This window comes from Dermacentor variabilis, chromosome 4 (genome assembly GCF_050947875.1).
Source record: "Dermacentor variabilis isolate Ectoservices chromosome 4, ASM5094787v1, whole genome shotgun sequence".
Classification (NCBI taxonomy): domain Eukaryota; kingdom Metazoa; phylum Arthropoda; class Arachnida; order Ixodida; family Ixodidae; genus Dermacentor; species Dermacentor variabilis.
In genome coordinates, this window is record NC_134571.1 from 24,772,209 (window position 1) to 24,792,628 (window position 20,420).

The 20,420-nt window shown below is 46.4% G+C and overlaps 3 protein-coding genes across 4 annotated transcripts in view; 2 read left to right on the top strand and 1 right to left on the bottom strand.

The window, feature by feature from the left end:
• Positions 1-20,420, bottom strand: part of LOC142578823 (uncharacterized) — a 524,047-nt gene that overhangs the window by 455,264 nt on the left and 48,363 nt on the right. The window lies entirely within an intron of this gene.
• Positions 1-20,420, top strand: part of LOC142578827 (GSK3-beta interaction protein) — a 613,414-nt gene that overhangs the window by 215,973 nt on the left and 377,021 nt on the right. The gene's annotated exons all lie outside the window — the stretch shown is intronic.
• Positions 11,000-20,420, top strand: part of LOC142578825 (ganglioside GM2 activator-like) — a 138,017-nt gene continuing 128,596 nt past the window's right edge. Inside the window, exon 1 of the mRNA XM_075688442.1 lies at positions 11,000-11,047. Within this exon, the coding sequence (XP_075544557.1) occupies positions 11,006-11,047 (42 nt within the window). The 5' untranslated portion in view covers positions 11,000-11,005. The remainder of the gene's footprint in view (positions 11,048-20,420) is intronic.

Here is a 20,420-nt window from a genome sequence, read left to right on the forward strand (position 1 = left end):
GAGATTCTCGAGCACTAATCTATCAGTTTAGCTTGACTTTATATTTGCCTTTAGTGTCCTTTTAAAACGAAAGTGTCTTCTTGAGGGGTCCACCATCAACTTCCTGTAACAAATGTGACGTCGGCGCGAATGCGTAAAATATCGTCTCTCTTGACTGACAAGTGTGGCGCCGCAATCTAGGAGCGGTGAAGCGAAGCACTGCATCGTGACACTAACGAGCGCCGACAGTGAATGCTTCGGTATTCTCAGCACAGCAGTGGCTCCAACGTGGTGCAGCCTGGTGTACGCGGCGTAGGCCTTCTACTGAAGTGGCAACGCAGTTTCTGCACGTGGTTTGTCTTTCGCATCCGATTAGCCTTTGACACCTCGTCACCTACGGAGCGCAGCTTCAACATGCATCAGCAGTGCTTACACATTGCCTACTGCTTCGCTTGCGATGACACCAACTAAGAGAACTGCTGCGCTAAGCGGCGCAGAAAGTCAATGACATCGACGGGTGAATCTCGCTTTGGTCCGGCGAGAGATGCACCAGCGCGAAGCAGAACGCGTTCGCAGCGCACGCTGCGAACTCTGCCACTCGCATTCCTGAAGCTGAGCGCCTCGCAACTCAACTGGCTGACGAAGACACTACGGAGTCGGACCCAAAACTGTAATGTCACGCATTGTCTATGTTTGTGCACTACACCATTCACGAGCTATGCCGAAAGCCACGTGATTTGGCAGCGAACATGGTCCACGTGATCGTGTTCAGGCCTGTTGGTGCTTTGCACAGTCATTGACTGAATATTGCGGAGTCTATCTTTATATTGACGCAGTGCACACTACAAGAAGAAGAAGTAGTTTAATGATTGGAAAATGGAGCATCTGGCCTGCTACTCTGCGTAACAGGCCAAAAGTTTAAGCCAAGCCAATGGGACCAGTTAGAAATGTTTTTTCTCAGAGACACCTGAGTAATTTGGATTTGTGAGTGCTATTACTGAACATGTTGTATTATATTTTTAACTCTCCAATCTATACTAAATTCACTCAATGGGGAGGAAATAACTGTTTCATACTTCACAATTCCCAAGCATCGGCGCAAGCTCTGGCATAGGTTGGGAACATAATGGAGTCAGAAAGCACCTATAGCCGCATCCTAAGTAACTCCTTTGAATAAATCTCTCAAACGAGAAAAATAACGGCTGGTGCCTAAACACATGACTCCCAAAACAATTTTTGTTAATAATTATAATTTTTGTAACAGCCTACAAGCAAAAAATCAAGCACGAAACCTTAATTATAGCATCAAAACGAAGCCTGTGGCCTTACATGCATCAAAGAGCATTTCGAGAAAGCAGATGCAACTTCGAATATCAAGTATTCTGAATAAGATATGGTATAATAGTGAACGCGAAGAGCAAAATGCGATCCTATACATGACCGTATTTTGAACCAAACCGCCAAGAGCAACTTCGAAGGCTGTTTGTCCAAACATGCATTATGCATGCTTGTAGCCCTTTGCTTCCATTCTGTTCGTCTGCACTAGAGCGTCAAGCACCTGAACGCGAATCATGTCAGCCCGCTTACAACCACGCCCCCTCAGACCGTCCAATAATGCCAAAGAAACCTTCTCGCAATTCTTTCTCATTCGCCGCTCTTGGGAATTATGTATTAGGCCCTCTCTAGTACAGCTTAGCAGCGGCGAACAGTTTTTTTTTTATCGACAACGTTCCATCCCCGCTGGGAAATCTTCTGCTGTGGCTTTAGAAACGAGAGAGATCTGGGAATCCTGGGAAAATTTGAGCGGGCTAATTGCCTTGCGGTGCCAGCATTTCCATGCGACGCATCCATTTCATGAACCCTCCCCCCCCCCCCTTCCTGTCTCTCTTCCCTTCTTCCTACGGACACAGCACCCCTTGTACGCCTTTCCCCTCTCCACCTTGTTCCAATTTCCGCCGCCAAGAACTGTCAGAACACTGAAGGTTGCTCGTTGTTTACTCCTTGCAATACCTTGTACAGCGCCTGAAAAAGAGCGATGGGTGGGACTGCGAGAAAAGGGACGAAAGCGAGATATATATTTAATAATGAACTAGTGAGAGCCAGTTAATCGACACCAATTAAGCTGATGTATATATATATATATATATATATATATATATATATATATATATATATATATATATATATATATATATATATATATATATATGTGTGTGTGTGTGTGTGTGTGTGTGTGTGTGTGTGTGTGTGTGTGTGTGTGTTAAGGAAGAAAAATACAAAGAAAGATGTGCGCAAGATTAGAATAAAATACACTGCAGAGGTAAAAATAAAATGCAATACCAATCTCACCTCCCCCCTTCCCCATTAATGTACTATACTACCGAGCAATGTGCGCACCATATTCACCAGATGGAGAGATTAAACAGTCGCACACACTGGCGCTGTACTGCAATCATTTTGCTTCCAACAGTCGTGCGCTCACTGCACGCTTAAAGAAATACACCGAACACACCGTCCAACATACCGTCTAACACCGTTAGTATCTGTAACAGTTTATTTTCTCGTTTGCGAAGAAAGCTCCCGCGCCAGAGCAGCGCTTTCTTTCGGTGATGGATGTTATCCCTCGAGCCCCGAAGCATTGGATCGCCCGGGAAATCTCTGTGCACGCTATAGTTAGCCTAGCTATCCCTGGGAAGCGCGCTTCGCCGCAATCAATCGCACTTTGCCGAGGCGGAGTCGGCGGCCGCGAGAGTCGATTCCTTCCCTCCGTGACGTCAAAACACGATGGCCGATCGATCACTGGGCTCACCAAAAATTCACCGTTCTTTCGAGAGGCTTACAATTAGTGATTAATAAGTCGCCGTCGCGGGCAGCTCCTTTGCCAATGGCGGAATAGAAAGGTGTTAAAATTTGAATTTTAAACTTCAACGTGCGTCAGACAATCGTTCTTAAGAAAAATGGCAAAAAAAGAAGACAGAACCGAAACAATTTGCACTGTATAGCTTGTTGCGCATCATATCACGGAAAAAATCTTGGGTGCAGCTAAACGCGCAACGTTTTCAAATTTTATTGCACGAGCACCTTTGAAGATACATCAGCGGCTCTTACTAGTGGTTATTTGATCAGTGATCAATGGATCCGCTGGTCCATTGCTCAGACTCGCAAGTCGGCACACTTACCGGTGCGGGATCAATTAAGATTAAAATCAGCTAAAATGAGGCATACGCAAGACACAAGGAGTTAGTGGGACTTCCTGCCTTCTTATTGCGTCTTGTGTATGCGTCTTTATCTGTTATTTTAATCTTAATTGATCATATACCAACTTGTTAAGCTCTTATTTACCTTTGTTAATGCCAGTGCGGGTGCAGATCCAGAGTCAACACATTGCATTCGCCCGATGACGACGACGGCGAAGCGCGGAGGAGCACCACTGTCATCGTTGAATTAAAGCCAGACAAAACCAAACAGCATCGATACAAATTAGAAGGAAAACGAGATTAGGCATTATAAATTTGCTTGGAAAAAAAAATGCAGGTATTACTAATTATGAGCAGACATGAGGGACGAAAAGGTGGGGTGGTAATACATAGACGTACCAGATGGCTGAGCGGATCTAGGCATGTGCATCATTTTCTGTGACAGTCACAATGCAACATTGACCAGGACGGAGAGCGGTGGCTAAGTATGGTGGAGCAGCAGCATAGCTGGTGGGCAGTGGAGTACTCATTCGCAGCGCGGCTTTCAGTGCAGCAGTCATTTTCAGTATTTTTCTCGCAACGACGGCTCTTCGTCACGCCAAACACTCCCGCAGCTGTCGCCAGTACAATCCTGTCACAAGTGTGTGAGAAGCGCCTTACACTATTGTGCCTTCTCGACAGTTTCGTGACACATCCTTGCTCTCTCACACGCATAGTAGAAAACCGAGTGAAGGAGAGGCTTATGATGATGATGATGATGACGACGACGGGGACGGCAATGATGATGATGAGGAGGAGAAGGAGGTGGAGAGTTTGTATTTGCCGGAGGTCGTAGCCTTGCACAAGATTCCAGTAATTGCTTCGCCCTCGCCACACTTATCCGTGTAGGTAGAGCCCGAAGGTTTGTTTTATTGCGATAGCAATTGTATGGACTCTTCAGGCGCATTTCTGCCGTCGCCGCCGCAGGGAGGTTCCGTATAAAGTCCAAGGGCGATAACATCGTCGCCGCGCGCCGTACGCCCTATGTGCGAGTGAAAGCGTGCGAGGGTGAGCCGGCGATGGGGTGGTTGGTTAATTTACCTCATGCAAGGGAGGGAAGGAGGAGGAAGCGTGCCGTCTTCCGTCGAGCGCAAAGCTACGGAGGGAGGGGAGGGGGGGGGTGTTCTGCTCTGGCGCGGCTTAGTTCGCGTTGATGCGAGATGCAGCACGAAGGCTAATTTGCTCGCTGCTGCTGCTGCGCTTCCTCACCCGAGCGTTCTGACAGCAAGTTCCCGCCGTCATCAGGTGAGATGTGTTCACGTTTCCTCGCGCGACTGTGGCATCATGTTTGTTAATTTAGTTAATATGCCTATGTTTACAAATTTACACGCACCCCCCCCCCCCCCCCACCGCCCGAAAAGAAACAACAACTACTGTCCTTACTTCGTATAGCTGTCTACTAATTTGCTATCGCAATTCGATGCTCTGCCTTTCAGGAAAAACTGAGACTTTTGGTAACACTCTGCAATACAATGCCAACCTGCTTTGTCTTGCTGAGACTCGCAGTATCGCAAATAAGTATAAAAAGCCCATCACAACCGAGCACAATCCCACTCAACTTCTCAGCCTTTCTACAGGAGCCTTTCTTTTTAGTTCCTTCTGTCTGCCGATTGCCCAAGAAGGGTGAAGTGAAATGCTTCAACCTAAAGATAAATGTCTTTCTTTTCTCTTTTGCTGCCTAGGGGCATGCATTCCTAATGCAGGCACACTTACCTGAAAATAAAAAGAAAAGCTACCATGTCATTACCCCCAAACTGGCTCAGCAAAGGAAAATGAACATCAGCCGCGTACGTGTACAATCTTATGTGTGCGAATATCAGTTCCAGTGGACTGTAATGGTTTGCTGTCATTGCGCTCAAGATGAAAGCTAAAGCAGAGGGCAGACAACCGGTAAATTATTACGAACAAAATAACTCTGGATCTCTTGTAAGAGCAGACTTTCAAAGTGTTACCTTCGCCATTAAGCTCTCACGTTTCAAACATGCAAAACACATGGATGGATGGATGGATGGATGGATGGATGGATGGATGGATGGATGGATGGATGGATGGATGGATGGATGGATGGATGGATGGTTGGATGGATGGATGGATGGATGGATGGATGGATGGATGGATGGAATAACTTTAATGAAAGGTTCTGCAAGCTACGGGGCGCAAGGCCACATAGAGCGGGCTACTCCCACGTTGGGACCGGGAGTTGTAACTCCCTGGCCGCATCGTGGGCTCGCTGGACGGTCCAGAGCTGCTCCGCTAGGTCCGTGCTGCGTAATACTTCTTGTAGCCTGGCGGAGTCTTGATCCTTGTATCCTTATTAATATGGGCTATAAATGCTTGTTCGCCCACCTATAGTTAACAGAGTCGACTGTTACAAAGGCATCGGGTTTCCAGAAAGATGGCTGAAGGCTCTACCCTAGTTAAATGCCGTCAAAACCGAGGGAGAGCTATCAAAAGATTCTGCCCAAAGTAAATGCCGCGACTCGTCGCGATCCCAGTGCACATTCATAAAACTGAAGGATAGTTTTTCTTTTTCAAGCGAGAGGCGGCGGGTAGGGACGAAGCGTTGCTTCTGATGATAATGTGAACGGGAGAAGGGGGATAAAGGTTCGCTATCGCACTAATTGCGTACAAGAGAAAAAGTACACCTTACCATAATGAGAGTGTGAGCGGAGCTTAACCGAGTCTTTCGTTCCTCCACGTGACCAAGTCTGCTATATTAAGCCCTCTGCGGGAAGGAAACAATGCATGTTAATGGAAAACGGGTGTTTTACCTTTGAACTTTACAAAACCAAGATGGCTTCATAGATAGCATCCCCAGTACTCTATTCTCTATACTTTTCTGCCTGCGCAACTCACTCGAATGTGTCCTTCTTTTATTTCTTTTGCATTCGCGTTTGTCTTAATTAAACTCACAGCTGTTTTTTCCCTCATTAGCGGTATATATTTTATTGTTTAGTTATTTTTCGCGCCCCAGTCTCTGACGTTTGTCAAAGTTAGCGTCGTTGTGCAACTTCGGGGTAGTTCTCTTGGATTTAAACTTGCATGCGCAAGCTGAACCGAGCATCAGGATGAAAATTGCTCCTAAGGTCGTCTAATTTTCACCACGAAGCTTGCCCTATGTATCGAGTAGTCGTTAGCGTAATGAACGGACATTTAACAAGCGTTGACGTGACATTATTCGTGTGAACTTTGCAGTGACCAGGGGCTAAATTCCCTAAGGATGTTGCGTTCTCCAAGCAGTGCTTAACGTCAGCGAGGTCAACGCGAGGCGGTAGTCCAGTACCGCGCTGAAGCTGAGTCTTTGAGTTCGAGCGGGTCGACACAGCTGCATAGTTGCGTTTTCGATGGCGTAATTTTTCTGGTTCGTTTAGCGATAGTCCTTTGCTACTCTGGTTCAACCTACGTGCGCACGTGCTTTAATTCATCCTCCACGAACGACGCACCAATTGAGAGCCAAAACAGACTGAGACACTTTGTAAGGAAGGTCGGGCATTTCGGCAGCAGCTTACAAGCGAACTCATGAAACCATGGCCGGCAATATGGCGGCAACCGCGAACGACACTAGCGCTCCTCACGGATGACGTGAAGCACATTACCATTATAGGTGTAAGAGAAATATGGTCTGTTTGATTCTCTCTACGGGAGAGAGAGAGAGAGAGAACACTCCCCCCATGGGCGTCACAATAGTATCACCTGCACTGCTGTCCAGGCACGTACACAGGATTTTTTTTCGAGGTGGGGGGGGGGGGCAACGCAAGGTAACTTCTGTGCAAATGACCGGGGGGGGGGGAGGTGTACGTTTACTAGGCAACAGACATGGACAAAGTGTATGGAATCCGAGCATTTCACTCTTCAAAAGTCTGCGGTGCCGTTCATTTCACTGCTGAACTCGTTTTAATCATGAAACTTCGCTGCCAACTGAAGTAAAACTTGACGATAAATACTTGCAGCAAAGCAAGCATGTTGTTTCAGTTCAATAAAGAAATAGGCTTTGGCCATTGCACTATAATAGGCGAGGCAAAAGGTATAAAATTACGCGCTAATAATTTTATTTTTGTGGTTACCGGCTTATTTGGGTAACAGGAAAAGTTTGAAGTACAAATTATTTGCAGCCTCCCGGAGGAACAGTGGCTGGCGGTTATGAGGGCGTGGGCGGGGCTTCACTGCAAACTTAATCTGTATTCGACTATAGTAGCGTTGTTTTAATTGGCTCTGGAAGAATTATAGAGAAATATATACTTGCAGAACCATCACAGTTCTTTTGGATCCCTCGTTTATGCTCTACCAAGTGCAGCAACCGACTCGTATTGTTATTTGGGAAGTTATGTAAGGATGCGTGGCAGCCAGTCCCGTACAACCGCGTAGGGTGCAGGACGCTGAGATTCTAGACGTACTACGCCCACCGCCGGAAGCTTGGAAATACACTTACATGAGCACAGCAGAGGAGTGGCTACGTCAGGTGGCTCGAGTGATAACTGTAGCAGCGTCATTCAAAAAACACGGAATTGTTCTCCACTTCTGACGGCGTTTTTTCTACTTCCTTTCTTAATAAAAATATATTGATCTATAAATATTTTCATAAACAACGGTTAAATTTGTTAATTTTCGCTTTTTCTTCCTGTTTGGCTGTTGCCTCGGTTGCCGACAATTTATTCCTTAGTAGATCGCTTAATTTCTCAACTCCTTGCGACTCTTGTTTCCAGTTGGCAATTTTGCACGAAAACTCCTCTACAATTAGGCAAAAACTAGACGAGGTAACGGATGACATTCATGTTGCTTATGGTTTTAACGGCTATTGCAGGGTTTGATGATGGACGCTGTCTCGTATTATTTTATTTTCCACCTTATTTAACCCATGTCGCAGGTATATGGTTCCGAGGATCTGTCAGCGTCGCAGCCAGCCGGCACTCGAGGAAATAATGAAGCAAAAGGAAAAGTTAAACCCAGTTGGCGCTTTCTCCGGCCGCAACTCGTTCCACGTGCATACAGACCAGCTGACCACGAACCGAATCCCTTTCCTGGTTCCTGGATCAGCCTAAACAAAGAAGGTTGGACTAACGAACCAACAGCGATGCGCGTGACCGTCGAAAAGACGGTGACAACTGAAAGCATCTCGAGTCAATCGCGTGGGCACCGAATCAATGAGGAAACTGGCCTTCACACCGAAGGAGATGCCGATAACTACCGCCATCCAAAAGGAGTGAAAAAGGCAGCGAAATGTTGACCACCAAATAGCTGTCAAGTTTCAACATTGATTTGGCAGCGCTTTAGGAATGTGTGTGAGAAGTGGTGGCGTGGGCGGGGAGGGGGGGGGGGTATGCGTCTTAACTTCAAGGGGGGGGGGCGGGCCCCCTTGGGCCCCCCCCCCCTGGGTACGTGCCTGCTGCTGTCACCCACGTGAACACATGCTCAGAAGCCCTAGAGAGAGCGGAGGCATGTACAATTTTTACCCCCGTTTAACAGTACAGACATTGATGTTCTCCAGCGGTGATGGAGGAGGAGGAGGATGAAAGAAAAAGAGAAGGCAGGTATGTTAACCAGAAATGCGTCTGGTTGGCTACCCTACTCGGGGTAAAAGAGGAATTTGAAAGATAAGATAAATAGAGGAGGAGGGGGTAGAAGTAGGCGGTGAGCTCGCGCACGTACGCATGATGGAACGGTCTGAAGAAGTCAGGCAAAGTCAGTGCGAATAAAGCAAAACAATAAGACAAATGCTTGGGGAAATAAGGCTGCAACTGTCATTATGACTGCACTGCAAAATGCGCAGGAGTTCTTTTTCTTTTTTTTCGTTTTCTTTTTTACATCAATGTGCGCTGCAAATGGATGACTGTGCGCACTGTGCGGGTCTCTTTCTTCCAAAGTGAGCCTAACACTGTACTGCCGGTAGCCAAGTTATAAAGGTTCTATACCAAAAGCTCTCAGCGGCAGCCCCAGAAAGTTTCTCAGATAGTCTACGGATGCAGCCGCACCGGGCTACGCGCTCACACGTTATTGCTGAGCTTCCCCAGACACGCACGCGCAGAGAAAAAGAACAAACAGACAAGCAAATAAAAAGAAACAAATAAACAGCAGCTAAGCTAGCGTCGAATGCAGTCGTCTTCGAGTAAGCCAAGAAAGGCTTCCCGCATCGTAAGTTCCTCTATCGCAATCTAGTTACAATGCGGGTGCCTTCAGAGAAGGCGCTGCCTAAATCAGGAGCGTTGCTTTGCAACTGTTCTAAGATAGTAGACAAGAAAAGGCGGGAGAGAGGAGATGGAGGGGCCTTAGTGCATTGCGGAAATCCTCAGACGGCTACTTCGGCGGTGCTGCCCATAGAGTTGCGCTGCCCCTCACGCAGCAGCGAGATGTAAAGAAGGAGGGCGAGGGTTACAAGAACCGGCTTGCAATTTCGAAGAAACAATCTTCAGGAACCGGAGCGCTCCGGAAAATCGAACTGTCACCCGTTCTTGGTGCTACACACGCGCGTCCCGCGTCGCCTATGTCGTCTCTGTTCGCTCGCCAGCGTCTTTATTGAGCAGAGGGGGCAGCGTGGCTACGGTTTCGCGCTGCGCGTCAAGACAGCTTTCGACGGCGCTATGGCCTGAGTGGCCGCTTCGAGACAGAGAATTTACGTAAGAGAAATTTCGGTCAGGACCCCTTTTGCAGCTCACGTAAATCTCTCACTTTAGAGGGTAACGAGCACATATCCTCAAAGTTACGCACTCGAGCACTAGCCTCGCGTTTGCAAGAAATGAGCGCTGCTTACATTGATCCGGTAATGCAACGCTCCGAAAGAAAACGTTCTTTCTTTCTTTCTTTCTTTCTTTCTTTCTTTCTTTCTTTCTTTCTTTCTTTCTTTCTTTCTTTCTTTCTTTCTTTCTTTCTTTTCTTTCTTTCTTTCTTTCTTTTATCTCTTTTATCAGAGACAAGAAAAACAGAGCTAGATTTTTTCAAATGTACGACTCTGACGAAATGGCGTTTCAAAAGCGGTGACGGTCGTGCCGTATCATTTGTGATTATTGGGGTGAAAAAAGAAATGCGTGCGAATGACGAACTAACTTCAACACTCTTGCTGCACTACAGTGTTTTCTTCCATGAGTTCAACTTTTTCTTCTTCTTTTTCTTTCCTTTGTTTTTCTGTGCGCTTTTTTTCTTTATTGTAAAGCTCGCTAACGGTATGCGGTGATTATCTAAAGACCGCTGCTCAGTCACTACAATGTAAGTTTGTCATAAAATATATATCGTGTGAAGTCGCCAGTAACTGGGCCCAGATCACGTAACAGCTCTCCATGCCAATCAATACAACGCAACGATTATTCACCCTGAACAAAACCTCCAGACTCCTGTTGATCTCATCCGCTTGAATACAAGGCTGTTTTATTTTCACGTAGCAGCTCAAATGATAATAACAAGTAAGGAAACATGCAGATGGCTAATTGCATGATATACGACCACCCAGCCACTGTTATTCACTTCATACTTATTTCAATTCGTTATGCGATCTTCTGAGTACGCAATGCACGGATCCGACAAGATCTACTGTGTAATTTAGTGCTGCGAAGACGACTTAGGAGGCATTGATATCCGCTCGACATGTATGATCACACGAGCATTTGCTCAGTGGAAGTTTTAGTAGTTCTTGCACTCAGACTCGTTGTGAGAAAGGATCGCAGCAAAGTGGCAAAAATTCATAACCAAGGTAACATATTCAACACATCCTCACAAAGCACCAAACCTGCACTCGCCATTATTTAGGTGTTTTTTTAAAATATATCTTGTACTCAATCTCCGTGTTTTCGCTTTCCAGATAAATGGATGCCAGCCGCACCGTCACCGTGTTTCTCGGCAGAACGGTAAGCGGTAAGCATGATTTATGTCCTCCGAAATGAACATTTTTCTCCAAGTGCGTAGGAATTGCTTTCCTTGTGGGGACCACAGTGAAGTCCTAAATTTGGGAATAAAAATAATCGCCCACGGAGCTTCTCCAAACTTTTTCACTCTGCGTTCACGGTATAAAGAGAACTTTTCGGCAACGTTGAAGTGACGAGAGATATTGCAATAGCGCCAGAAAGAGAAGCGGAGCACGGCAACCGTACTTATCTAAAGTATTCAGTGTGTAGCGATGGGCTGAAAATAATGAATTTTTATAATGTTTTATTTGAAGAGTCCAGTTACTTTCACGCTATTTTGCGCATTGGACTTCACAGATCGACTGGAGAAAGAAAAAAGCGCTATATTTTCTCGGTTCGCCATGCCCGCACAGCAATCTGCAGGCGGAGGCCAGCACCATTCTTCTGCATTAAAGAATGTCACACTTCAAGCGGCAACAATTCTCTCTCATCACAACGGATAAAACACTTTGTCCAATAACCTATCAACGAAGGCGCCTGAGTTGATTAAAAATTCCGTGCTTTATGGCACTTTCCTATATCGCACAGGTTCTGAAAATTGAAAAAACAAGTGTGTGTGTATATATATATATATATATATATATATATATATATATACATTTCTTGAGCGAGCAACACATCAATACTGGTGGTTCCCGCTACAGTTCCTATATTGGTCAGTTTCTCTTCCGACACTAAAGAAGAATGAGCTACCTGTGTAAGACTAGGCTTGTAGTGGGGAGCCATCACCGCGTTATTTCTTCCAACACACACACACACACACACACACACACACACACACACACACACACACACACACACACACACACACACACACACACACACACACATATATATATATATATATATATATATATATATGCCCAGATGAAATATGAAGGAAGCAAGATAACCAGCCCCATGGTTCTGCTCTTTCTATACAGTGATGATTGGAAAACAATCTACGACAAACGAATAAAATAATAGCCACTTGAACTGACAGAAAAAAAAACGCAGATGACCGGTGAGGAAAATAAAATACTTATTGACGCAAATTCCTGGACATATCCTGTTTGTGTATCTGTCCAATGTTTGATCAAGGGAGAGAGAAAGAGGGATAACTAGAGTGACAAACACCGTTGGCTTACTTACAGCCCGGGAGCTATGCGGATATCACACGTCGCTTTATTGCAGCAAACACGCTTACAGGATGCTGGGTTTCAGTCTTGCTATTCTAGATCGACTGTCTGGTTTCGGTTTTACGGTCGAGGTCGCAGCTCAGAGTCACGAGACACAAACAAACGAAAAAACAATAACATAAAACCTGAAAAATCGAGAGGAAAATGGAAGAGCGAGAGAGTCCGTCGCTGCTACATACACAGGCGAGAGCAAGGCGACGGCGCGATGGGGCGCAAGCTAGCAAGGACGGCGGCTTTCGGGGTCGTCCCTTAGCGAGTCCTGGCTCTACGGTATCGATCTCGTGGCCAAGAATTGGGGAATAAAAACTAAGCACGGCGGAGGGGAAGAGAAACGACGAGCAAGCAAAGCAGCAGACAGGGAGAGGACTATCGATTCAGCGTCGGATCTGGGTGGTGATAAGGACGTGGCACAAGAAGATGGTCTACGGGACTGCCTTTGCTTTCTCCACCGACCCGAAGCAGCAAAATCAGGTGGAGACAAAGGACCCGTCCTACGCCGGAAGAAAATAAGAGCGAGAGAGTGTGCGGGTGAAGGGAGAGTGCAGAAAGGCCCCGAACCAACACAGCCGAAAATAACTGTCTCTGGGCGACCTCGATGTAGACGCTTCAAAGACGGAGAGCTTCTAAGGTACACAAAGCGCGCCTTCGCACGGCACGCGATAAAAGGGACGAGGGGGCTGGTTCGACGGGCAAGAAGGTCTGTGGGCAAAGCAGCAGTGGCCAACCACACGTGCGTGCGTGCGCACACGCTTGTACGGGCGTACATGTATGTGAGGCCTTCGATTTGCGAACGCGACATGCCATGCGACACTCAGCGGGCGCGCGTCTCGTAGCCGCGGTCCCCGAGCACCAGCGGCACCGAGGTGCCCCGTGCCCCGAGTTCATCCTGGTACGTGGCGTGCGGCGCACCTGTGCAAGTGACGGACACGAAACACTGTTTGGACGCCTCTCCGCGCACAGAGCCACGCACACACACGCGTGGGGCAGGCGAGCTCGGGGGCGGTGTAGAAATGGTGCCTTTTTTTGGAGGACCTTCCAGAGAGAGAGTCTCGTCTGCAGAGTGCGTTTGCTTTGCAGAGGCCAATTAGCGAAAGTGATACTGTTGCCTTGTCGGCACACAGTCGCCGGTATACATTTCGGCCACCGCTTCCTTCAGTTTATTCTTCTCTTTTATTTCCATTTTTTTCTGAGCATCTTTTCCCCACGGTTTAGAAGATAGCTACATGGACGCCTTCTGTGGGATCTTTCTCATTTAAGAGGCGGTCTCGCTTTTTTTTTCCGCACTGACCTAATCACCCACGGGCTGCGCACATACCGATTAGTTTCCGCGTGCTTCTTACCTTCATTGAGCAAACAACACATCAAAACTGGTGGTTCTTGCTACCGTTCCTATATTGTTCAGTTTCTCTTCCGAAACTAAAGAAGAATGAGCTACCTGTATAAAACTAGGCTTGTAGTGGGGAGACATAACCGCGTTCTTTCTTCCAAAAGAAAGCGCGCTTAGCTGCGCCTTCTGCTGTTTATCTCCGTCCTTCTTTTCTTTCGCAACGTGTTCGTATGCGGGATTGTCAAAACTAGCCATAATAATGGCCGAAAGAAAGTGACGCTTTATGGTGTTTGAGGTGCTTTTTTGCGAGGACCTGGCGCGCTTGCTTACCTTTAACCATCGGTGCTTCAGTTTCGTATTAATCCATGTTGTCGCTCTAAAACGAGCAGTAAGCGCATTGTGCCTTCAAAATGAATTGCAAAAATAAAAGTGAAACCTCGTTACGCCAGCATCATAAAATAACGGTGGTGTGCTCGCGCCTTTTTGACGGAGTATAAAGCCCCCAGATAAGCGGCCATTCAATAAGAGCGCAGAAGGCCCGCGAGTCTGGCTTCTGTTATAGCACAAACGTTCTGCAGGCAAAGCACGCTTTACAGGCTTTGACAAACACTGCAGCGGACTGGCAAAAAGGCAAGGCGCTTGAGGTTTCTTTCTTTCCTTTTTTCTTTCTTTCTTTCCTTCTTTCTTTCTTTGCAGCATGTTCTTGTGTTTACGGAAGTACTTTCTCCAAAAATTGGGTCTGCGTAGCCCGATTTATTTTCGTTTAGAGGAATCCCTAAAAGCTTTCGTAAGGACAAACTACTGGCGGCGACGCCAGCGGGAAAATACTATACGGAGATCTGGGAACAAGCTAGTGGCATCAGAAATTCGTGTTAAATTTAGTGTTGTCATATGTGTTCGTAAAAAACAAAAACAAAAGGAGCGAAATAAAAGAAAGAAAGAAAGAAAGTTATCAAAAGGTGGCATGTGGTTCTACCTCTTATCCGCGTCATAACCTGATAATGTTTGTTCTTCGTTAAGCATCATTTAGATACTTTGTGAAGTTTCTTATCAGCCGACTAGGTGTATAATAAAGAAAAAAGTAATGACCGTTTTCTCAGATATAAGTTGTGCTCACGCGTAGGGTGACTCAGATTCCCAGTCAATCACGAGTCTGAGCGAGTCGAAATGAGTGTGGGTAGTCGATGCAAGTCTGAATCACATGGGATTTCACTTGTTGCTGCGTTTCACAAGACTATATGCTAGGGCACATGATCACGATTAGCGTCCAGGAGCGGGGTCCGTTTGCACCAGTAACACCCGTCAAATGTACTCGCTAAGTAACCTTGAGTGAGGACATAATAATAATGCGCTAATAAATCAAATTTTACGCATTTAAGCTGTCATATTATACAGTAAATATCGCAGGCCTATTTTTCTTAAATATGAACTTTATATGAGGCCTACACGCAACTCCCACGCTGATTTGCACTGAGTATGCTCTTTACGTCTAGCGCGTCTAGCTGTCCGTCTGGCAGAGTTCAGGGGCACGTGCTTACTTTCGTATACATAGCTCAAGAGCCCGCACTGGGCTAAAAGGTTCATTGATGGTAAACGGACTAGCCCAATATCATTTAGTTTGGGAGTCGACGATTACATGATTCCGAACGGCCTCGAGCAAGTATGAATCCGTCATCCCGTAACACTTACTAAGCATGCCTGAAACAAATTTTAGTGAGTCTGAGTCCGAGTTAGCTTGGCTGAGTCTAATTTTTAGATAGTGAGAATGAGTCAGCCAGGCTGTGCCTGATATTTGTGGGTCTCAGTCCGAGTGAGTTGGACTGAGTCTGACTTTGGTGGGGGGGGGGGGGGGGGGGGGGGGAACTCGAGTCCGAGTGAATTCTTTTCACTTTGATGAGTTATGGTTCTTAGAGTCAATGTTTTCTGTTGGTGCTTTCAATGTACGCATAACAAACGCCATTCAATTTCGCTTTCTTCTTTTTAATGACGTCTTGGATTTTCATCGAAGTAAGCATCTTCAAATTTGTCTACCGCGACTACTCATATGCTGACTACTGATATGCGACTTCGTTAGGCTCCATACAATTCTGAATTGAAGATATGGAGTATGGCCTGTAGAATAGACACAATTTTATTGGTACACATACTTTAACGCATATTGCACTACCAGGATACATTTGGCGAAGAGTAGAACGACTATTTTGAACAGTAAAATTATTTTAACAGATGAAACGTTAGTCTTCAGAAGGAAACTAATGTCTCATAAGGCTATCAGAAATTGCGACAGAGTTCTGATCGATCGAGCACGCGTTCATAGTTCGCGTTTTCACTTCCTGCAAATTGACAAAGCAGGCGTTGGATAAAGTCAACCGCAAATTTTCCTAAAGTACTTAATGCTATGATATGAGAATTCAACTCCCTCAAGGCTTTACAGTGACATCCAAAGCGTTGGCGCAGGAGAAGGAGAGGAGAAATCACTGAGTGAAAAGAGACATCACCTTTTCTTACCCATTGACCGGCCATTTAGGATGACACCATGGACATCAAATAACGTTGCAAAAAGTATAGGGGATGCACGTTTTTTGGTTCACATTAACATTTGTCTTCCCAACTTGTATAGCACGTAACGCACAGTGGAACTGCCGTTTTCTTGATTTTCTCTTGATTTGATTATATCGTTTTGCTATACAAGTTTATTACGAGCGTTATATTGCATTAAAATGTACCAGCGACGAATATCTTATTTAGGAAAACACCCATCCCCAACCAAGCTTCTAGCTTACCCATCCTCTCCCCCTTTATTAGTAACCTCACCCACTTAGAATAAATTGTAACCTTGGTACGTTCGACACCGGGATGCTGGTGAGTATGTTCTTTTTTCCAAGAAATAAAAAATATATAAGAGAAAATACGGAAGAAGGGGAAGGAGGAATGGTAAAAAAGGCCTCTAACAGATAGCCACTCTTGCATAATTAAAGAAAATCAAGTGAAAGGTGTTCTTCATATTCCACTGACAGGAAATGGCATGCAAGATATCAGCGCAATGAACAACACGCGCCGCAAGCGATACAAGGTCCGAGAGGTCCTTAACAACACTGGCTCCAGAAACTGTTCGTCCCATTCCCGGTACGACTTTAACACAATGCTAATCCTCGTCTATCCTATTTCTTAAGGCACTAAAATAAATCCACCGACCGAGACAGAATAGATAATTCCTGGATTTAGAGGATGTGAGCCAAACTGATGCTGAAGAAATCGCGCGCTTGCCAAAATCATCCCTCTCCTCCTGGTTTCTAGCGCACTGAAAACCATTTCCGATATTTTCGTGCGGTGGTCTCCGGAGAATTACAGACTTCAGTATAACAAATAACCTAAAAAATACTAAGCACCGGGTCCTATCATTATCTGGATGGGAAATAGCGTCATTATTATGTATATAACTAATGACATACTTTCTTTATTTTTGTTTGTTTTATGATAACGAGTGTGCTTATTCTAGAAAACATTAGGAGGTACTTAGCTCGTTCGTTACTTGAAACTACAGCTCTCCTTAATTATCGGGCAGAGCCACACAACGAGGTGGACCATCAGATATAAAATCGGTTCAGCGAGCTATTTAAGTAGCTCTGCTTAGTGCTCGTATGCTGTATTTAAATAACAAGCAGTGAAGTGGCCTCTTCCAAAGCTCTAAGTACTGGGCAGGAAAGAGAGAGAAAGAACACTTCATTGAAATACAGAGAATTCTGCGGGCGTATCAGCAGGCGCCTACATGCTACTCTGCATAGTGATGGGGATCGTGGACTAAGTACTGCGCAGTTCTGCTGCTGCTATACATGCCCGAGCAATTTCCGACATAGTCGGCCTAATCTCACCAGGCGCATCTCTATAGACGACCTATTATATTGCCAAAGTAGCACACGCACACAGCAAATAGATGCATCTAAGTCAAAGCTTCGCCATAGGACGATTACTAGCGATTACTGGAACCAAATGGTTCGTTGCAAGCACCACATAGGCGTTACTAGTTCAGGGTGTAGTCTACCACGACCATGGCCGGAGCAGACATTGCAATTTTTTTTCGAGAAACGAAGTTATCAGCAACCTTTTTTAATATAAAGAATAAATTAAATTAACCCCGATTCGAAGCGCGCATATATTAGAATGAAGTGAAAAAGCCTCCATATCACTGAGTCTTTTACTTACTATTTTGCAAGAGAATACATGCAATAATTTCAACCCCGGATAATGTTTGCGCTTCGTATATGCTCGCATAAGCTATGCCCGGTTTTGTGATGACGTGTGCACTGTGAACTTGAGCAGATTTGCATTAAGTTTCGCTTGTCCGTTTCGGAGGATGCCGGTCATGCAATATTGCTCGGAGAGCCAGCTTAACCGTGATAAACGTGACCGTTGGGGGGATTTGATGTTGAAATTAACAGCAGGCTGCTTCTGTCGAGCTTCATACGCAGTGTGGCAGCGCTTTATAAAATAGAGGGGTGAGTAAAATTCTAACAGTATCGCTCCGTGTTAGCCAGCGATGACGCAGATATTAACGCTGTTGGCACCATCGAAGAGTAACAAGTTATATTACATTCAAAACATGCTATGAACTCCTGAAAGAACGACAAGCATTTGGTGTCAACTCCAAAGAGCTGCTCTTTGGCATGTAGCTGTGACCTACAGCTGACAAGAACAGCAGAGTGTGGGTGTAGGCCAGTTGGTTATTCATGTTATTAGGAAGTTACCGCAAGAAAACACCAGACTTGAAGAAAGGGACAACACGAAGCGGTAACACATAAGAGTGCCTACTTTTGAAGTAATGTAACATAGCAGAGTGTGGGTGTAGGCCAGTTCGTTATTCATGATTTTGCGAAGTTACCGCAAGAAAACAGGAGAATTGAAGAAAGGGACAACACGAAATGGAAGCCTACACCCACATTCTGCTATGTTACGTTACTTCAAAAGTAGGGACCTTTATGTGTTACCGCTTCGTGTTGTCCCTTTCTTTAAGTCTCGTGTTTATTTTCTAGCGGTAACTTCCGAAAATAACGAACAACAAGAATAGCTTTTCAGTATTTTTTTCATAGCCACTATCTTAAAGAATAAAGCAAACGAGGCAGCGAATAGACAGCGCATACATTGAGTACCATCACACCGGTAAACGCATCCTTTATTTCGTTTCTTGTATTACAGGTGGCACGTTGACGACTGACTGTGAATTCTCTCGCAAGTGTTACGCGAACTTTTTAGGCAACCTTACCTTGGAGAAAATGTAAAATGCATCAAATAAAATGTTACCATTACTGCAGGGCACTAGACAAGTGTATCTGTGCGTACGATAAGAAAGTTGTTGCAGTGGAGCTTGGGGCAGCAGACAGAAATGAATAGGTCACCTTCACTTGCGAAATACGCAGAATGTACTGACAAGTGTTAGAAAGAAGAAGAAAAAAATAGCACCACAAATTATCGCGTGAGTGCGATCTCATGTACAGGATCTAATGAGGCAAGTCCTTTCACGACCCATTTGCTCGCTGTGACGGTCTGCCCCTTTCGCGTCCTTCAAAGAGCCTGCGTAGGGCCCAATTTGTCTCCCGCAGAGTACACGCGGTCTGCGAGCGGCAGATCGCCGTGACAGTCGTCTTCACGCGCCGCTTAAGCCGGCGGCCACAGGATTAGCGCTAGGTTTACGCTAGCCGAAGTTTTTCGTGGCTCTCAGCCGCAACACCATCGTACCGTCCGCCTCACCCTTCCGACTCCGTCGCGCTCAATCGGCATGCGTCGAAGATGAGAGAAGAAGCGGCGAGAGAATCGTGACCTTCGCTAAAGTCCGCGACGCGCGAGAGCGCGGAGGGGTATTTTCGCGCAGAGCTGCGCAACAACGACACAAGAGCGGCGGGCACCGATTGAAGGTGGCAGATGCAAGGAATAAATTTTCGTAGCCGCAGCAGAGAGGGGTAAAAGTGGAGGAAAAGAAAGGAGGGGAAAAAAGAGAGAAGCGTCCGGGCAACGCTCATTGTCGCGTCCTTGCAACGTGAAGTGCAGCACGGGCTTCCGGCGCAATGAGGTACTCACCGATTCCGTACCGGTCGTAAGCAGCTCCTGCCTCAGGGACGACGTGCGGACGACGTGCTGTACTGTTTAAAAAAAAGGCCAGCGCGAGCTGTCGAGTCGGTCAGTAGCCCGGCTGCAAGTGCGGCGCTGCCGGATCAACGTCACAGTGTGCGAGTCTCCACTCCCCCTGCCTGTAAGGGGCAAAGAGGAAGACTGCGAAAAAGGGGAGAGAGGAAGGGATGGGGGAAGCTGGGCCCGAAGAAAGGGACGGCCCCAGTTGCGCCGCATTGACTGCCCCTCGTTCTCCTCCTGGCGCTGCGCCTGCTGGCGTCGGCACCGCCGAGGTGTCCCGGGACGAGGTGAGGGTGAGAGGGGGCGGGAAAGGGGAGGCACCGCAGGGGGGGAAAGTTGCTGGGGAAGGAAAGGAGAGCTACCGGAAGTTGGCGGAAGTGACGCGGGGCGCGTCCATTACCCCAACTCCCGGGGGAAGCGGTGGCTGAACGCTGACTCTGTTGTCTCTTTCCTTCCTGCCTCTTCTTTCCTCTTTCATGTATACCGCGCAGCAGTGTTTCTCCGGTGAGTGGCGCGGCGCGACGGCGCGTTATTCTCTTCCCTAAGATCCCTTGGCTTTCCTTGTTCTTCCTACGTCCTCTTTTTTTTTGTATTTGCTTACTCGCCCAGGAGCTGCCAGTACTGCTGCCACTTTGTTTCCGGATCTTGTTTTATACCCCCGGTCGTCGTTTCCACGCACTACCGCCAT